Below are 20,361 nucleotides of genomic sequence, written 5' to 3' on the forward strand. Positions count from 1 at the left end.
GTTAGCCATATGGCACACCTTCGTATAAATTATAAAGCAACAGTCCCCTGAGACAGTTTAGCAAGCAGACCTCTTCGCCTCTGTGTGAACTAGAAAAAGACAGAAAGGCACGTCTTCCTGGAGGGGGAGAGTGCCATGCAGGTGCACAGCTGGGCAGCAGGAGCACGACTGGGTTCCAGCCTCCACTCTCGCTCTGCTGTGCACACCGAGGGAGGCGGCCCTGTCCGGGGAAGCTCGTTCAGAAGCGATTTCTGTGTTCTTGGTATATGTTTATGTAAGTGGGTGTTTACACACACACAGCATTTCTGTTTTAGGATAATGATGTTGGTGCATATGATGAGCGAGGTATAAACAGTCTAGTGATATTCTTAAAGTACTTGATTTTTCCTGTCTTTCTAGCTTCTTGTATCAAAAATATTACACACACACACACACACCCTACCACATATATACAAAGATACACATATATAGTATATTCTAGTCCTATGCCTACATTAGTGCCTTTATCGCGTTAGAAGAAAAGGGTATTCAGAATTGAAAAATAAAAATCCAGCTTCATTTCATGCCTATGCTCCTGCTTTCCAAAACTGCGGAGCACAATATCGTCTAAGTGTTCTGGAGAGGAAGGGACCCTTTTTGAGCACAAATTGACTGGGAGAAGTAGGTGGCCTGAGTGATTATACACATATATTTTCAATTACTTATTTTAAACTTATACATCTTTTGCACTGAAAAGACTCAGACCATGTTGGTAAAGATATCTGCACTTATATTTATATAACTGTGGAATTTTAAAATAGATTTTAATGTCATAAAACCGATTGCATATCTGTCTTACTTTTAATGATATTTATACTAGAAAGTTATAAAAATTCTGGCTTAGTTTAATGTAGCGTAGGAAACTAACATCTGTCTTAGAGATTTTTTTTTCCATTCCCTTTAACTCTAATTCTAATTTGCATGTGCTGAAAAGTGATTAAGCATGTCGAAGTAAGTATAGCTAATGCATGGAAACAACCTGCATATTTTTCCTACTTTGCATTTAGGTGTAATATTTTTGTCTAGTCTTGCAGCGAACCATCTATGAATGATACCCTTTTCCCTCCTCAAATTGTGCAATTTGCATCCAATTGTGCAATTTGTATGCAGACTCAAGTTGCAGAATATAAACAACTGAAAGATACCCTGAATAGGATTCCAAGCTTTCGAAAACCAGAGCAAGCAGAGCAGCAAAATTTTACCCAGGTGCGTTCTCCACAAGGTGACAGCACAGCAAGGGACCAGTCACGCGGAGAGGCACGGGAGGTAAGAGGCACGAATTGGTGTCTGTGGTTGGGGTCGCTTTCACTGTCAAGCTGTCCTCAGGTGAACTGTTCTAAAAATTGCCAACTCTTCCTGCAGAACACTGGTTCTCAAATTTTAGCATACATCAGAGTCCCCAGCAGGGCTGTTAAAACACAGCCGGGCCCCAGCCCACAGTTGGTAGTTCAGTTAATTTGGGTGAGGCCTGAGAATCTGCATTTCTAACTGAGTCAACTTGTCTGGGGAGGTGCACTTTGAGGACTGCTGGTTTTCTGGGAAAGACTGTACTGGCTTTGTCTTTCTTCATGTGGGTATATTTGTTTGAAGACAGCTGTCATGTCTGAGTTTTTTAAGGTTTTGTTTTTCTTTTTTTTTCCCCCGGGGCAGGAGGTAGAGTAAGAAGTTTAAGTGATCATGAGGATATTATGTGATAATCAGCTCACTCAAGTATTAAAGTTGCTAATGTATTTGAACTTGATGAAGTACTTGGTCCATACAGAATTATGTCGAAGTTTATATTAAAAGCCCTTCGTAAAACTGCCAAGAGTACACGTACTAGTCTCTGAATACGCTTTTTTGTATTCCTGTTCTTTGTAGAAATTAAGCCTTGTTGCTTAATAATGTCTCACAAGTGGATCATCAAAAGTAGTGTCACCTTTGTCATTAATTCTTACGAGGTTGTTTTTGCCATCACACGTGTGGTAAAAATGGCAAGTATGGTTATCTTCCCCCCCCCCAACACAGTTGTTTTTAACAATGAATGTTTGAGAAGACTTGCTCCAAGTCTCCTTCTTATCATCTTACGGGAAAAATTAAGTTGATGTGAGTGGACTTCATGTGAATCTTCAGTCCATGAAGAGCATTCCTCCCCAGACAGCTTCTGTCCCATCGTGGGTGTTCTTTGTCTGCATCGGTGTGTCGCTCCTAACTTAAGGAAACAGCCAGCTTCCCGGCCTGGGAACCGGTTCTGTTCTCTGTCCCCGTTTCACTAGCAGTTTACTGGATTAATCTTTTAATGACTCAGACTTTGAGTTTTTCTGTCTGTGAGGCGGAGATAATAGTTATCTGCTCTAACCTTTCTCACAAGGATGCCCTGGAGATCAATGGCAGGCGTGTGAAAGCACTTAGGGCTCTTCGGAGAGATATTTCCTATCAGGCCAGGGCAGTGTCAGTTCAAACTTGCTAGGCTGGTAAAATTACACCTCTAAATGTTGCCCTCGGATGTCTGAGAAGGGACTTTTTTTTCCTTGATTAATTGATTTATACAATCCAGTTTCTTATTTATGTTTCTGCTTATTTAAGAAGCAGGCTTCACATTAATTTCAATTATGGGAGAGCAATCTGACCAAAGAAGGTATTCTTTCTGATAAAGAAGGTTGGGGTCGGGGGTAGTGACACATTCTTCTATTGATATTATATCCTCTCTCTTTTGCCCCTCTTTTCTAAGTAATGAAGACCATATAGAAATTTCTGAAACTTGACGGGAAAATGATTTAAATCAACCACTTTTAGAAGAATTCTCTGTAAACAGACATGTATTTTTTGTTGTTGTTGTTCAGAGCTTTCTGTTTTGTATTAACAATACAAAATATTTACAAAAGAAATGCTACTGGTTTACAAAGAAATACTATTTTAATACATTAAAAATGTTAAATTGTATCTGGTTTAATGGGCACTGGTTTAGCTAACATGGATGTCCATTAGTAATGCATTCTTTTTTTTAATATTAACTAACAAAAACAAACCTAACATCCTCAATTTGATCTTATCCTTCTCTTTCCAAATAATTATTGAAAGCAAAATTTATACTGAAGAAAATTATGTAAATATTTGATGATTTGAAGTGTGAGGGTTTTACCCTATTTATTTTAAGGGAGAACAGCAGTTAGACTGCTTTTGAGGGCAGGGTCTACTGAGTTGTGGTCACTTACAGGCTTTCCTTTTAGGTTATTTATGGTATTCCTTCCACGATGAAATTTTGTTTGTTATCTCTATTTTGTAGGTGAGATTACACAGTGAGAAGAGTTAAGTGACTCCATGGCAGCCATGCTTTTCAGTCAGGACTCTCTTTCTAGACTCCAGGATTTTGCTTATGTTGTAACCCCGTAGACATGGTAATAAAGAAATTCTATCACTACTTTCGAAATAGAAGAGTGTCATTTCCAGTGATGTGCTTGGCCTAGGTGTCTCGGAATAGCGAAGTGTGGCGGAACCATGAAGCGGTCCCTGGAAGAGCAGAAGAAACGAAACCTTACCCTCCCACCCAGAAGGAGGCAGAACCCCGGGCTCCCGCAGAGCTGAGCCGGCAAGAAGCCGGGCCCCGGGAGCCCGAGGCACGGCAGGTGGAAGAGGAGCACAGGAAGGCCCTGGAAGAGGAGGCCATGGAGCAGGTCGGGCAGGCCCAGCATCTCGAGGAGGAGCACGATCCGTCCCCGGAAGAGCAGGACCGGGAGTGGAAGGAACAGCGTGAACACAAAGAAGCCAACCTTCTGGAAGGGCCCGCTCGGGAGGTATGAGGTCATGCCGCCAGTCAGCCAGGATGCAGGCGTGGCTTTGTTTTTACGTACAGCTGACCCTAGAACCGAGCAGGTTTGAACCTCGCAGTTCCGCTTACACACGGTTTTTCGCCATGGTGAATACTCCAGGCTCCTTGGTTGGTTGGATCTGCAGAGGGAGCACTGCGCACACAGGGGAGCCCCAATGGGGAGGCAGTGGGGGAGCCCTGTATACAGGGGCTAACTGAAAGTGCTGGGAAGATTCTCCACTGCACAGAGGGTCAGCTCCTCCAGCCCCACATTGGTCAAGGGTCAGCTTTATTAAGGAAAATGCCCTCCCATGTATGACAATCTCTACAGTAAAGTTTGGGTGATTTCACTAAGTGGTGTATGCACATATTTAAATATTCCATTGTGGTGCTGGTAGCATAGCTACCTGGCCTCAGAAAGATGATAGGGGAACAGAGAAGGAGCAGACGGTGTGTGTATGTATCCATGTGTGTATGTATCATCTTTGTCAATAGCTGCAGAGTAAGGGAGACCCGGGCCTCACCCCTTTAACCGAGCAGGAGACTAGACACGCACCTGCTTGGGCACCTTCCCAGTCTGTGCTCAAGTCCCATGGGCATCTTGAGGCTGAGAAGTGACTCCTTGTCTGTGTTCAAAGGTACTTTCCTCCCTGTTCACTTACTGTCAAATCGTATGTTGGCTTTTGCACACTCACCTTCCGGGTGGTTAAGTCATCAAAAAGCTGAACTTATCACTTAAGGATAGGCCACTGGGTGAGTGTGTTTTACCAGTCTCTGCTCAGGCTCCACCTACTGAGCACTCTCCTCTCACATAAGTACGATTTATGAAAAGCATCCATTATTATTATAAATGATACCTTAAAAGAACTGCAAGCAATACTGAATGCGGTGAGGTACCTTACATAACCTCTAAGGTGATGCATGACAATAGACTACCTGGCCTTTACATGGATGCTGGGCACCTTTTATTTATAGCCCTGAAGCTTTGTTTGGCTTCACACTTTCCACAACTTCAGGCTGCTGGAGGCTTTGGCTGAGCTGGTATGGAGGCCTCTGTAGGTGCACTCTTGTACTATTGCAAACTTAGCATGGAGAAGCCTCTCCCAGTCTTGGGTCCTTCATAGCTTTCATGAATGATCATTCCCCACTGGCTTTAACTGCCCTCAGCCATGCACCCTCTTTCCTTTGGTGAGAATTGTACATGCTCATGTTACTTTGGCAGGGGTAGGTGAGAGAATGCAGATTGCTTAATGGAAGCAGAGTTTAAGAATTTCTATATCAGGTTTTCCTTTAATCAGAAGGCCCTGTCTTCTCAACCATTTTTGGTTTCTTTGAAGAGAATTCGGTTCTCTGCTTTTCCAGCCTAATCTAAAATTTGCCCCCTTTTTGGCTGTGCTTAGCCTGAGCACATTGCTAGAGTTAGTCAGCCTTCCTAGGTCTTCAGCTCTTTGTGGAGAGGCCTTCACCTCAGCTTCAGCTCATAAATTGCCCCAGTTAGTCTTGAGGTTAGTAAGTGCCCACTTACGGCAGAGCCTTTTGAATATAAATTTAATTAAGGTTGGAAACTGATTTCTTCTGCTGTGCCCTCTTCCATTTGAGAAGGGAGCACACTGAAAATCTGCCTTAATGCCAGCAAATGGGAGGATCAATTGCTAAAAGAAGCCAAGGGAGATCAGAGAGTCGCGAAGTAGAAGGTCCAGCAGCTGGGTGGCGGTGGACCTACTGTATGATGACAGTTCACCCTATAGACAGGCAGTGATAAACCAGCCCCGCCTTCTGCGTGTGTGTCCTGAGAAGCAGTGAAGGGAGGCCCGGGGGGCCTCACTGCTCTTGCTCAGCGCCGGCTCACTGTCCCCCAGGTGTATCCTTCTGCCAAGCCGGCTACCAGGTTCCAGTCACCGTATGAGGAGCAGCTGGAACAGCAGAGATTGGCAGCGCGGCGGGCAGAGGAGGCACGGCGGCTGCGGGAGCACCAGGCGGCTCTGCACCAGCAGAGGCTGCAGGGGCACGTGCTTGGCAGCAGCAGCAGCAGCAGCAGCAGCAGCAGCAGCAGCAGCAGCAGCAGCAGCAGCAGCACCAGCACCAGCACCAGCTCCTCGCCGGAGAGGCGGCCCGGCAGAGGCAGGCCGGGCCTGGGGAGGGCCGGCTGCAGCACCCTGAGCAGCCACGGTAGCCTCCCCCTGGGCCTGGGCGGCCCCTCCTCTGGTTCTTATAAGCAGATTAAAAACAGCTTCGTGTATTTGTTGCCCGTGAACTTGAGCGGCTCCTGTCGTTGGGGCAGAACTACCACCTGAATGTTAAATTCCAAATACTTAATTTTCAAAGTAATCAACGTTTTCTTTTGGCTTACAAAATGACAGCTTATGTCTCAAAATAACCTAGCAGGTTGTGTGCTCGCTTTATCGTTTGAAAGGTATTTTATCGTTTTTAAGGTGTCTTTCAAAAGTGTATTGGGAATCTTTAATATTTTATGGCTTTTAAAAAATTATTGAAAAACTTGTCGATAACTGTTTTTAAAGATAAATGACTTACTGTCAAACTGTGCTATTTAAGTTGTGTTGCTGAGTGCATGATGTTTGTTTCCCTTGCAGGCAGCAAGCTCGTTACGATGCTGTGGATAATGATATTGTTCAGGGAGCAGAGGACCAGGGCGTCCAGGAAGAGGAAGGAGGTGGTGAGGCTTCTTAGATGATTAATGTTTAAATAAAACTGCTTGGCAATATATAATATCAACTCAGAGTTATATGCACGTCTACATACAGGTTTCCTCTGCTACCTGAAAGTAAAACACTCCTGTGAAACCTTTCATAAGCAGGAATGGTGTAAAGGGAAGAAGTAATTACCTTAGCAAGCGTCTTGCTAACAGATATGCAGAATAAATCAAGATAGAGCCCGGGTGCTCATAGGCACAGTTCAAAGCTCTGGGGGCGCGAAGCTGAGATGCTGAGTGTGGGTCCCAGGGAAGGAGCGGGGGGTTCCACTCTTGCTGCTCTGCTCTGGGTGTGCGCTGCCTCTGTAAAGGCTTTCGCTCGCAGAACAAACTCTGAACACTATTTTTGCTTTTCACTTTTTTTTCATAGAATCACAAATCCTCTTCTGATTTCTTTTGGTTCACCAAAACAAGTACTAGTGTAAGTCTTTCATAAAAGCAGAGTGGCATAAAACGAACTTTCAGAAAGTGAGGAATACCTGTACATACAAAGATTTGAGTACCATGTATCTTTTGTTGTTGTTGTTACGTTTTTCTTAATCCTCCCAAACAGCACGTTGGTAGCCCAAATCACACAAGATAACCTGTTTCCTCTCTAATGTTTTAGAGTAGAGAGGAAATAGTAGATTAAGCTTTTTGAATACTAAACACTTACTTCTGACCCATTGTCATAGGACTGTTATGCTTTGGGAAATTTCTACATCTTCTTACCTTGGAGGTGTTTAGATTATTGCCTTGAAAGTTTTTCAAATTAAGTCAACAGTAGCTTTCGTTTATGGTGCACATCTAGTATGTCATTTATCAAATACTGCTTGCTGTGATAATAGAAGTAAACAGGAACCGTCTCTCTGGCAGCGCTGACACTTAGACATGTATCCTTTCCTAAAGCAGCTGAAGGAAGGTGATTACCCAAACTCCCTCTGTAGCCGTTCTGGTATTTTACAGCCCTTGTAGTCAGAAATTGTTTTCCTTATGTCCCCCCATGCAGCACTTAAAGCTTTTTTGTCCCATTATCAGTAAGACTAGAGAACGATTTGTTCTCTATTTAATGGATCCCTTGGTGCACTTGAAACCTGATGGTAAGTTACCTGCATCTTTATTTTCCACAGACTAAATACTCGCCATATATTTAAACTTTTCTCTTATATCTGACTGGAAAAGTTATTTGTTCTTCTTTCTGTGTGCTTTTATCTAAGTTCTCTTTATTGAAATATTTTTTCAAAAACTAGCAAGTAAACGTGTGTGTGAGTATAGATGTGCGACGTTCGTGGTGTCATCATCGCTGCCACCGCAGAGAGGTCGAGATGGGCTGAATTTGTGTTTGAGCTCCACAGATGGGGTTGTTCTCTCTGTCATTTCCTGAAGTAGCATCAGTTTCTTCTTTTGGTGCCTTGCCATTTTCTCTGACATTACTAAAGAATTAGTTGATCATTTTAGTGATGTCCAGTTGACTGGGCTTTATTTTATTGAGAAAGTTTTGATTGTTGTTTTTTGCATAATGGGGGAAAAATTGCAGCTTCTGTTATAAACAGAAGTTTATAAATGGAAGTTAGAGAGTTAGAATGGTGTCACTTACTCACACGATTTCTGTAGACACGCAGCCTGGAAAAAGGACGTGACTTTTCCAAAAAAGCTAAAGCCTTACATTGAGCTAACTGAGCTAGAGAGGTGAGTGGATGAACTGGTCTGTAGGAGAGCCTACTGGTGGCTCTCCTTAGCTTTGAAAGGGAAGAATCCTGCCTGGTTCATTTGGACTGATATGAGGCCTTTGATTTGCTAGCCTATGAGAGAGACAACCAGCACCAAGACGAGGCAGAAGACCCAGAGAATGGACATGAGCTTCAAGAACAAGGGCCCCCCGAAGCTGACCCAGAATCCGAGGCAGATGTAAGTATCCTCTCTTCCGTTCATGACACTTGGGAACTCACAAGGTGGAAAGGGAACGTGAAAGTTTGCCTGACACCGTACGCCAGGCTCCAGGTCTGTCTGTTACTTCATCCGCACAGAAGGAAGGTGACTTGCAGAGCTCTATGATAGGAGCAGTGTAGTTAACTGTAAACTTTGGGGTGGGGTGGACTGTGATGAAAATAGGTTAAAGGTTACTCTGGGAAAACATCCAAGGAGTTTCCCTCTGGGGACTTTTGGATTAATAAAATTAAAACGGAAAAGCAAAAAGAGGCATTGAAATATGTAGTAATTCTGAAAGATGGGAAAAAAAAAAAAAAAGCAAGTGTGAGATTTGGAACGAGAACCAGAGAAAGGAGTTAACCGTTATGCAGCATGGTGAGCGGTCTGTAAGTGGGTGTCATGTGATTCTCTGTAATCTCCCAGCAGTCCAGTGACTATTTTAATAAATATATGGATAAGAATGTATTGTTTGAGAAATGAAGAAGAATGATGCTGCGGAAAAATTAGAATATTAGTAGGTAGAGATATAATAACCCAAAATGTTCTTTGTTTTTATCCAAAAAAGACCAGGCCTCCCAGTTCGGTTGGGTGATCTAGGGCCTAGGCCTTTCCTACAAGTCAGTGTGTCCTTGTGCTTATGTATAGATGATTTTTACAACTTACTAGCTTGCTTGTCATCTTGTGCTAGTAAATCAACCATCACGTTGATAAAATTCAGTCTGTGCTATCCTGTGGGCCAGGTTTATGTTGATCCAGTGGACCAGTAGGAGGATCTGTATTGTTCCTTGATAAGCATTGAGAGAGTCTTCCTGAGAGCTGCTTGAAGCCACCTGGATGGAAACAGCTGTTTGACGGAACTTGCATGGAGAGGTGGCAGACACATTTGTCTACCAGCCCAAGTCAGCGTTTCTGAAAGTGTGTTCCAGGGAACCCTAGCCCTGAAATATTTTCAAGAAGGAGCAAGAGCTTTAGATAACAGGGGAGTGCAAGAGAGCCAGAGGATGTAAAGACAAGAAGGAGAGGGTTCATAAGAGAGCAAGACAGCCAGTATGTAAAAGCCTGAGAGTGTCCTGAGAGCAATGGAGGGGATAGGGACAGGGAGAATGGTCCAGTCACTGATGTTTGGGACATGCTATGTGCTTCGACTGGCCACCTGACTCTATGATCCTTTATTCTCCTCTCTTCAGCCAACTTGTTCAAGATAACACATTGGGAAACGTTGGCCTTTCTACTGAAATTACTAGCCTGCTTGTCCCTATTTTTTGTCTTCACCTATTTTATTTATTAATTTTTAAATTAAAAAAAGTTTTTTGTCCAGCCTGAGATTTTATTGATTATCTATTTTATTTGAATGGAACAACTGTGCTTGTTAAGACTTTTTTTTTAAAACTTGGTTAGAGTTGGAGCCAGTGTGTACATTTTTATGAACTTTTGCCAAAGACATTTGGTACTTTTTTTCCTCAAGAAAATGTAACACATTTTTTTCTATATTTCCACACAATGTATTGACAATGCACAAAAAGAAATCCATGTGACAAGAGATTGTGGAGTAATTGGAGTCTAGCGTGAAGATGATGATTTGTCACTCGCGATATTCCCAAGAAAAGTGTCATTTTGCTCTTGGATGGAGTACGTAGCCGGGGGTGTGCGGATGGCACGTCAGCTGCGACTGCAGTGAGCTCTGGCACACGTTCAGGGCTCTGAAGTGAACTGAAGTAGAATCTGGCTGTCTGGAGAACACTGACAGACTGCACGTTACTCTGAGGCCCCACCAGCTCTGGGAAGCTTTGCTGCCTCAGTTGAGTGTCCTGTTGATGAGCCAGCAAAGCTCCTGCAAGCGTCACCGTTCCTGTCCAGCTCAGGCTCCAAAATCTAAGTCTTTGTGAGGACATGTATTATTTTGAAAGGTGCTTTGGGAGCATAAGTGGCAAAATCGAGATAATTCGAGAGTTGGTATTATGAAGGGCATTCATTGAACACAATAGCTGAGAACTACTTGGGGGGGTGGGACGGGCCAGGGAGGGATTTTTCAAAATAGATTGCTAAAGGTTGGGTTAGCTCAGTCCCTTTTCTCCCGTCTCTTGTCAGTGCAACATCTCTCAGCCTCACAGTGTTTATAAAGAAATGTACTCCACACTAGAAAGTGGTCATCCCTTTTTAAATTAGCTCTTCTCTTGTCTCCTCGCAGGCCCTCTTCTCGGGGCCTTTCTGGTGTGGGCTTCCTCTCTCAAATGCTTTTCACCCACTTACATTGACAGCTGACTCACAAAGGATAACTAGTCTGTAAAAATCAACATGCCAGGGAGAGAAGTCAGTTTGCCTGTCTAAATCTCTTGTTTTAATGACTTCCCCTACTTGGTCCTTTGGCTTTTATTAACTGTTTTTCTTGTTGTCCACTTACACTCATATTACTTGTGATATTAGAGTTCTGAGAACTGTTTTGGAATCGCTTGCAGGAAAGAAGTGCTGTTTGAACTTCATTCTGATTCATCAGCCTCTGACAAATGCAGCCGGGGTTTTATCTTTAGACAGTGGGATGGGTACTTGTGAGTCTTAGCAAGGATAGATCTGAACACTCTAGTGAAGGACAATTTCATTTTCTGCCAGTCTGTGGCCTTTCAAATGAAATTAAACTTGATCCTGGATTTTCAAGTGGTGGTTTGCTTTTCATTACAATTTTACAGAGGGCAGCTGTAGAGGATATAAACCCAGCAGACGACCCTAATAACCAAGGCGAGGATGAATTCGAGGAAGCCGGGCAAGTGAGGGAAGAAAATTTGCCAGATGAAAATGAAGAACAAAAGCAGAGTCATCAAAAGCAAGAGAATGCAGAGGTGGAGGAGCATTTGGTGGTAAGCGATGCCACAAAGGAGGAGGATTCTAACCCAGATATTTCAATAAATGCCTGGTTTACATAAACAGTCGGTCACAACCTGTATGGACAGGAGGTTTGCTTCTGGTTGGTTTTTAGTCCATCGTGTGAAAGGACATGCCCACACTCAGAGAGGGAAATGGGATCCTGGGCTTTGTGTTGTGGGAATGATCATTCATCTCCCAGCCACTGATGCTGTGAAAGTGTGCTTGTCATGGGCCTGCCTGTCCTTTGTTCCAGATAACAGGAAAAGGCATCTCCAACGTCCAGTAACCTGAGCCTCCCCTTTTGTTTCAACAGATGGCAGGAAATCCAGACCAGCAGGAGGACAACGTGGATGAGCAGTACCAGGAAGAGGGGGAAGAGGAGGTAGGAAGGTGGGGTGCAGGAGCCTCACACTCGCAGGAAACAAATTTTGCAGCGTGGGCTTTGAGAGGCTTTGTGTAAAAATGTTCAGAAAGCCCTGGGCTGGATAAGAAATGGTGGTTTCCAGGGGAAATGGACCATGGCAATGAAAAGATAACAAAACGGGGAGATAGAATCCCCCTCTCTGGTTTTCCCTAGAAATGTTTAATTAAGAAGACATTCGGCTTCCTGCAATGGCAGACTTGGGCTTATGTGATCTTTGCAGGAATATTTTCTCCTCCCTTCCCCTCATAAGAAAAGAAGAACAGAGGAGACACAACACCCTCGAGACACTTAAAAAAGTTTACTGCCTCTACTTTTAGACTCTTCCCTCCTAAGAATTTAGTGTCTTAATTAAATTTAACAAACAAAAGAAAAGGAAAAATACACAAGGAGCACAGCTGAAGAAAATGCATTTGGGTGGAATTCCTTAACGTTTCATCTTAGTTTGCTTTCTGTTGTAATCTCCTGGCATGCTACTGTTACCTAGGTTAACAGGGCATCTGCCATGGCGCCACATTCGTATAATTGATGGATGGAGGCTGCTGCCATGGCTGGTCAGTCACAGCACTCTGCCGCGTGGACCGCTGAAGCTCAGTTCTCAGGAATGTGATATGGGTGATGCCAAGGCCCCACGTACGGTCTCTCGACCAGTCGGTGGTCGAGCAAATTATTAAAGCGCTGGTCTAGAGGCGCCTCTCAGCCAGAAAGCACGTGCCTCTGCGCTCACAGGCACAGTTCCCTGGGCTAGGTCTGCTGTCTCCTTTGTATTGCATTCGCCAGCTTTGCAGAGCTAATGCTAAAATTAGTGCTTATATCAGGAGAACAGAAAAGGATGTCTTCTTTACAGCCACTGGCAACACACACCTCTAGTGACATGCACTCTACCTGGCCTGATCTTTTTCTCTCTCTTTTCTCATCCTGCTGTTCATCCCTATCAAGACCTCAAGCCCCGTCATCAGAAGAGACTGTTAGAGAAACCAGCAGCCTTGAGTATTAAGATGTTTGGCAAGAAAAAGATATTTATCTGGACTTCTCCTGTTAACAGGATGTCTAGACTAATACTGCTTTGTTTCATTATGTTAGATACCAGGAATCTTTGAGGGATGAAAAGAGAAGGGGTTCACCTTGGTTTCTTTTTAAAAATTCAGAAGGGTCAACATAAAATTTTAATCAGTATTTACTGATTACTTTTTTACATCTATATTCTATCAGTTAAAAGTGGAGAGAGCAATCCTGTGATCCAAGAGGATCACGGATAGAAAGAAAATAAGGCAGAGAGGAGGAGGAGGGAAGGGGGATGGTGAAAGGCAGAGGCTGGTGCCAAGCCTGCTGGGCAGCCGCTCCCCGGGCCACTGCCGCTCCTCCCTCCGGTGGGCTGATTGACCAGAGCCATCTCTTCTCCCTGCGCCTGGCCCCTCGTTCCCTGCCCAGAGCTCCCGGCTCTGGTGCCTCTGTCCCACTTTCTAACCCTGTCACAGAGGCTCCAGGTCACTGCACCCTCTCATGAGCTCCCAGCGGAAGCCCATGTCTTCCTCCCTGGGTGACTTTCCCCTCTGCCCCCCGAGGGTCCCTGGTTCCCTGTGTTTTATTTTTCTGGTAGTTCCTAAGATGATTAGTTACTGGATTTCCTACCTCTTTCCATGGTTCTCAGTTCTTCTCTTGAGGGAGAAGAGTTTCCAAATACCAGTCAAGGACTAGAAATAGAGACGCAGTTCTCAGCAGACTTCCACAAAATGAGAGAAGGAAGGAGGGGTGCAGTGTGTGAGAATACATAGTGTGCTGTTCGTAAGTGCTGTGTGTGTGAGACAGCATCTGTGGGGCGCTCTGAAAACCCTAAAGTGCTGTGTGATGTGCATCGATCTTATCTCCCTGCAGCCTGAGTCTCTCAGGTGCCTCAGCTGACCACAGCAGGGTAAGGCTTATTGCTGCCTTCCATAGATTCCCCTCCCTTCCAGCCCACGGTCAACCTGACTTCTGTCACATTTCCCCCCAGGGAGAAACTGCATCTTGCCAGGGTTCTGCCTGTTTGGAGGTACAGCCCATCAGACTCCTGACTTGAACTCTGAGAGTAGAGGACCCAGAGCAAATGTGATTTTAGGAAATTTGCACTACCCCTGTCTTCTCTTAGTGCAACAGCCCTATCCTTCTAAGACCTAAAAATGATGGCTGTTAACAGGCATCCATTGTTGATTATTTGGGATTTTTTAGAATGAAAGACATTCACATGGTGAATCCTCATGTTGCTTCCTTTCCAGATTTATCTCTTTATGAGCAAACCAGACAAATTATGACCAAAAAGTGCTATGTGTGCTTTCAAATTATTTAAATGTTTTAAAATATACAGAGATTAAACAACTGCTTGAAAAACCCAAATGCTCAGCTTCCCCAGTGTAACTGAAAACAGATTGATCTGAAACTTAGGAAAGAGCAGGTACGAGGTTATCTGGCTACCATCAGTGGTAGGCCAGCCTGTGAACCACCACATCAGGAAGCTGTCCACATGGCAGAAGCTCTCCCGCTGAACATTACCCGGCAAGCAGGGATGTCCATCACAATAGTGGGCATTGCTGAAGGCCTTTCTTTGTCTCATCCCATCCACCTCTTTGGATCTCAGCATTCCTGACTACTTAAGGTGCAACCTTCTGAGAAAGGCACGCATACATACAGGGACTGGGTAGCTAGCCAAAGCCCATTTCAGACTCAGGAGACCTGTTTTATTGTTTTGTTTAGACTATTTATTAAACTTTGCCACTTCACATAGGGAACTATTTCTAAAATACCTAAAACATTAGGTTTCAGTAATGAGTAATGAGGAGTGGTGTTGGGAAATCTTTAACAAACTGTCTGCGTCAGCTTTAGCAGGACACTAAAGAGGGTCAAGTGTAGGAGACATAATTGGCATGCCTACATTGTAAAAGAGTAACATCTGGCTTCTGGTTCTTAGTCTAAGCATATTTTAAAATGGGAAACTCCGTATCATTTTGTTCTATTTCAGTAATGCCTTTAAGATGAGTTTGAATTACTTTTGCTCCAAACATGAATATATTACTAGAGTAGTAAAAGTATATCTATAAAGTTGAAAAATCACAAAATTTTCATTTGTACAATCCCTAAACTAAGAAGTAACTTAAATTAGTGGTTCCACCACAGAATATATTGACAACTGGTAAACAACCTAAATTTTCTACAGTTGATCCCAAGAGAAGAGGAAAAAAGAACTCACGAAAGGGTGCTTATCTCTCTAGCCACATTCTTAACCCAGCATTCATGGTCATTCAAGCTAGTGGCTCTCAGGATTTGCTGTGGCTAAGAATTACCTTGGAAAGTGTGTAAAAAAGTGCAGATTCCTGAATCAGACCTCACCCTTGGAGATTTCCATCTTCCATGTGATGGGGCTCGGAGTCAGAGTTCTCTCCAAGCCCCTTAGCTGATGCTGATGCTCCAGGGACATGCTGTTTAGAGAAGCAGTCCTGCGACAGGCCTGCAGGTGGACTTCGAGGAGTCTGAAACTTCTCTGCAGACTGATGTGTATCTGTGCCCATTTGCTAAAGGCTTTCTCACTGAAGTCTTAAAAGGGTCCATGATTCCCCCTACCACACAAACATACACAGAAAATTAAAAATCACTGATCTTTATCTAAACTTTTTATTTCACAGATAAGAAATTTGAGCTTCAGAGAGGTTAGCTAAATTTTCAAAGGTAACACAGCTTGTTATTGTTAGAACCATGTTAGACACACCCAGGTCTAATTTTAAAAGCCATCATGATTCCGTATACCTGGCACTGTAAGTAAATAGTTGATACGGGCAAGTTTTTCTTTATATAAGTTTGTGAATACAGAAGGAATGAGGGAATTTGAAGGTCACCAGTTGATTTAGGAGCAGTCATCAGTGGATATTACCAGACGAATGCAGGTCAGGGAATTTTACCATGGAGAGATCAGGCTGTAATATTGGAGCTCACTGACCAACCTTAGCCTCACTAAAACTGGGACAGACATTATATGCCTCCTGATGTGATGAAAATGTGAAATCTACATCACCTCTGAAAAACCCTTGCTTTGCAAATTGAATCTGAATTCACTCATACATTTAAGCTAACTTCCTTTTATCAGAAATGTGGAGGCTACAGAAATGAGTTAAGAAGCAAATAAATCCAGAACGCAGGAAATTTTACTGGACAACAAGTCAATATAGCATTAAGGAAAAAAGAGGGGAGTGGAACTGGTGTTAAATTTGGCCTTTGTCTGGATCATGATTAGAAGAAACCAACTACAAGTAGATGTTTTTTAGAAGAAACCAACTACAAGTGGATGTTTTTAAGACAATTAGGAAAGTGTAAGCGTGGACTAGACAGTAGATGATACCATGGAATTATTTATCAGACATGATAATGACATTATGGTTATATAAGAAAACCCCATTGTTTTAGAGATATTTACTGAGATGAGTAGGGGGGAAATTACATGACATGCAGACTTTTTAAGAATAATTCATCAAAAACTAAAGAAAAGTGATAGGTGAGGCAAGTGTGGCAACATCGAGATAACTTTGGAACCCTGGTGATGGCGATAAGAAGTTTATTGAGTTATTGTCTTTGTATGTCCTTGAAAATTGTCATAGTAAACATAAATGACCTTGTTGTGTGTACATCCTGGAGAGTTGTGGGGCCAGGGCTGTAATCCAGGTCTGTCTGACTCCATCGTTTCTGTTAGGGGCTGGCAGACTACAAGCCCAGGCCTGTTTTGTACGTGAAGCCTTACTGGAGCCCAAGCCGTGCCTTTTTGTAAACGTTGTCTGAGGCCGCCTCTGCACTGCAACGGTGGAGTTGGGTAGTTGCTCCAGAGACCTTACAGCCAAGAAAGCCTGGGTATTTACTACCTGGCCCTTTACCAAAAAAGTTTTTCACCCCTGATTGATATATTCTTTTCACCATGCCACAGTTTCAAGGCAGTTCCCTCCCAACCCCAACTAAACCATGTTTAGTGTTCACTAGTATATCTTCATCATTAAGGCTATGGAAGACGTGTTCACTGAAATGGTCCAGGACACTTTTTTAATTAGTGAGACCTCAGTATAGTCTGAAATAAGTGCTTCACTGTTGTCATCGCAATGCGCTCGGGAATGTTGTGATGAGATTCTGTGACTAAGGGCAGAAGAGATGTCATGGGCCACTGATGTCTCACCACAGAGCCTGCCGGTGAGACAGGGGTGTCTTCTTTTTAGCTCACCCTACCAGGACAGTGAGTGCAAAATATACTCTATACCTGTCCCCCGGATGTATTTATTTGGTGCCAGTGTGTGGTGTAGGGACCACGAGTCCAGCCAACAACAGGTGGGTTAGAAGAGGTTCATGAAGGCTGGGCTCTGTTAGAGCATCTTAGAAGGGTCGTCTTTGTAGGGTCCTAACAGGCCAGCGTCCCTCCAAGGCGTGTCTGGTGGGTTGCGGTTCATCCTGTTGCACCTGGACTGGACACCTAGAGGCAGCCCTTACTAATTTGTTGTTCCTTAATTATAACACCTGCATGATTTCCTTCCCTTGCCCATTTCTGGGGTATTTAATACCTCCTTCCCCCCAAATTAGGTAATTTTGTGTGTTATTCAAGAAGATTTACTCTTGTACCACTGTCCTTGGAGAGATCGGGTTTCTTTTTGGTACCAGGACTCTGCGTTATGCTGAATTGGTAGTCAGGGATTTTTTATAATGTATTCAAATAACTTAAACCTTTTGGCATATGTATGGTTTTCAAAATAGTTAAGATAGAAAATATTTTACCCTCTATTTTTCTGGAATGTAATAAGTAAATTGAGATTATGTAGCAAAAATATTTGGATGCTTTCTTTGGTTTGCATTTTGAAAAAAATAGTCAAAATCAATGACATAATAGTAGTAACATACACAAATGAAAACTACTTAAAAGAGAAATGTGTTGGAACACTAAGGAGATGTATGGATTCAAGGTGGTTTAATAACAATTTTATGAAGAAACTGAAATGATTGTATTCTAGATATTGTAGCCAGGGAAGTTTATCCGTAATTATAGAAATGAATATACACAGTTTTTCCTCAGTTTTCTACTATGTCATGTATAGGCAGAGGTGCCCCTTTTCTGTGCCTTTATAGAGCAGATATTTTTGCATTCATTCATTAATTCATTCATTGACTCATTCGGTCAACATTATTTATTAAGCAATTACAGTGCACCACGTATGCATCTAGGTATTGAAGGCACTTAGCTGAGTAAGACAGATGGTTCCTGTCTTTACAAGAACTTACGTTCTGTCAAAGCCTTCAGACTTCCACAGTTCTCCCACTTGGAAAAGGGGAGTTTTTAAATTTTATAAGCTGAATTTCTTCAGGGGTTATGGTTGGACTGTTAACTCTTATTCAGACAAATCATAGACTCAAAACACAAAAGTCCTAGATTCAGAATCACATTAATTTTTTGTAGTAGGCATATTATACATTTCTTCATGGCCAACAGACAGGTCAGAACTCTGGCTTTCTTTACAAATTTATTCTTAGTTTTAATTTTGTCCTTGCTGCTTTGAATGAGCTTTTTGGAAATAAAAATAATGTTGTTGCAAGTGTTGAAATGGTAAAAGTGTCCTCTGGTATCTCTGGTTTGTTTCAGGTTCAGGAAGATTTGACCGAAGAGAAAAAAAGGGAATTGGAGCATAATGCTGAAGAGACCTATGGTGAAAATGATGAAAATGTATGTGTGGGATATATATTTCTGTCGTGCGTGTGTGCGTGTGTGTGTGTGTAGCAGATACATACAAATAGTTGGGTACATCGAAGATGCCACAGAGTTTTAATAGGCCAGCTGAGAATTAGAAGACTTTGTGACAGTGTGAAGATTAGAAAAGACCATTGCATCGTTGCCTATTGGAACATTTTTCTTCACTTGTTTCCTTTCTCCGAAAATGAATAACTTCACACTTTTTAAACAGGGAATCATTTATATCACTAACTCTATGCCCCATCTCTTAGTTTTCTTTTCTCTTTTAACTTTAAGGCCAATGAGAAAAACAATGATGGAGAAGAGCAAGAGGTTCGAGAGGACAACCGCCCCCAAGGCCGGGAGGAGCACTACGAGGAGGAGGAGGAAGAAGAGGAGGAGGACGGGGCTCCAGCTGCTGAGAAGTCACAGCGCAGAGCGGAAATGTAGCCGTGCGGCGCCTCGGGCGGCGCTCAGCCCACACGGCCTTTTCAAGCTGCTCAGACATAACTCTGCCTACTGAACTCTAGGATATTTAATTACAAAAATTAAGAATTTAGACTTTTTTTAACTTTTGTATTAGAAATGCTCATACATTTATATGAATATATTTTGATAACCTAGTTTAGAGCTTCTTTTTATATTCAAGCAAAACATGAACGAGTAAGAAAAACAATAAAGCAGACAGGCTCTGAATCTCATTTTTCATAGATTATGGGATGTTGAAAAGGACACTGATTTTTTGTATATGTTTCAACTTGCTACTTTTCTGTCTTCCAGTTTCCAAGTGTTCTGTTGTTTGCCTTTGATAAAATGCAGGATTTCAAAATAGGGAATACTAAAAAATGCTGTGCAAAACCTTAAGGAGAATGGCCAGTTTACTAACTGCTGTCTTTCCAAGGTTCTTGTGTGTAGTTCTGATAGAATTTTCACCAGTCTGTGTATCTCTGGGATAAGATCCATGGACAGTGACATACAGTTGGAAAGACATTTTTGTTATAAAGATGTTGTTTTTCAAGCTTTTCAGATCAGTTAGGAAAAATGTTTGGCTTTACTTAAAATCACAGCTCTTATTAAATTTAAAAGTGAGATAGCACTAAAACTCACTTGACAAGTTTTCTGGACTTGGATATTTCAGTATTCAAACAAGGTATGACACATGAGTGTATTATTAACCTTTCTGAAGGACTGACACCTTGTTTAGTAATTAATTTAGTGTGTCTGGGCAGTGTTTTCCATGTGAGCACCCCTCCTTTTCTTCCTGAAGTCACCCAGTATCCGTTAGTATCTAGTTCTCTACAGTAATACATACCTCCCCTGTCAGCTCTGTGCCTCGGTATATAATCACGGATGATACACATGAATATGGAGACATACCAAATTGTACAACTGAGTAGGATCTTTTTTGAAAACTATGGTGAAATACACATGGGATGTGGTTGACCCTCATGACCTTTCTATTTGAGGGGACTGGGTCTGCATTATGCCCAAGAATAGAGACTTTCATGATTATGAATTATAAAAATCCCTTACAGTCAAGAAATTAAAAATCATAAATTTCCCTTGGGATAGAGATGAATTTCAGCCTCAAGCATAAAGATTTTTAAATATATGGAATTAGGTTATATCATTCATATATGTGTGGTTTCATAATAATACTCTCAAATTAATAAAAGCATTTCAATTTCTACCATTGTTGTAAGAATGTAATTTTTTTTAGTAACCACACTCATATATGATTTTGATTATCCCAGCTGAGATTGTGTATGTATGCATAAAAATTTATTCAAATGTATTTTGGATTTTCAGTAGTCATAAATCAAATCTTACCTTTATGTATAAAAACCCTTTATGTAATGTAAAATGTATAATATTGTATATAATATTCAGAATACAATTATTTTGGTAAATTAGTT

General features: G+C 42.3%; 1 protein-coding gene across 2 annotated transcripts in view; it reads left to right on the forward strand.

The window, feature by feature from the left end:
• Window positions 1-20,133, forward strand: part of GOLIM4 (golgi integral membrane protein 4) — a 70,832-nt gene extending 50,699 nt beyond the window's left edge. For both annotated transcript variants that reach the window (XM_032484815.1, XM_032484820.1), the window contains 10 exons: window positions 1,150-1,305; window positions 3,486-3,812; window positions 5,686-5,835; window positions 5,868-5,995; window positions 6,418-6,497; window positions 8,317-8,423; window positions 11,129-11,296; window positions 11,617-11,685; window positions 18,359-18,439; window positions 18,743-20,133. In XM_032484815.1, the coding sequence (XP_032340706.1) occupies window positions 1,150-1,305; window positions 3,486-3,812; window positions 5,686-5,835; window positions 5,868-5,995; window positions 6,418-6,497; window positions 8,317-8,423; window positions 11,129-11,296; window positions 11,617-11,685; window positions 18,359-18,439; window positions 18,743-18,895 (1,419 nt within the window). In that variant the 3' untranslated portion in view covers window positions 18,896-20,133. The remainder of the gene's footprint in view (window positions 1-1,149; window positions 1,306-3,485; window positions 3,813-5,685; window positions 5,836-5,867; window positions 5,996-6,417; window positions 6,498-8,316; window positions 8,424-11,128; window positions 11,297-11,616; window positions 11,686-18,358; window positions 18,440-18,742) is intronic.
• The last annotated feature ends 228 nt before the right edge of the window (window positions 20,134-20,361 follow it).

Source organism: Camelus ferus, chromosome 1 (genome assembly GCF_009834535.1).
Source record: "Camelus ferus isolate YT-003-E chromosome 1, BCGSAC_Cfer_1.0, whole genome shotgun sequence".
NCBI classification, from domain to species: domain Eukaryota; kingdom Metazoa; phylum Chordata; class Mammalia; order Artiodactyla; family Camelidae; genus Camelus; species Camelus ferus.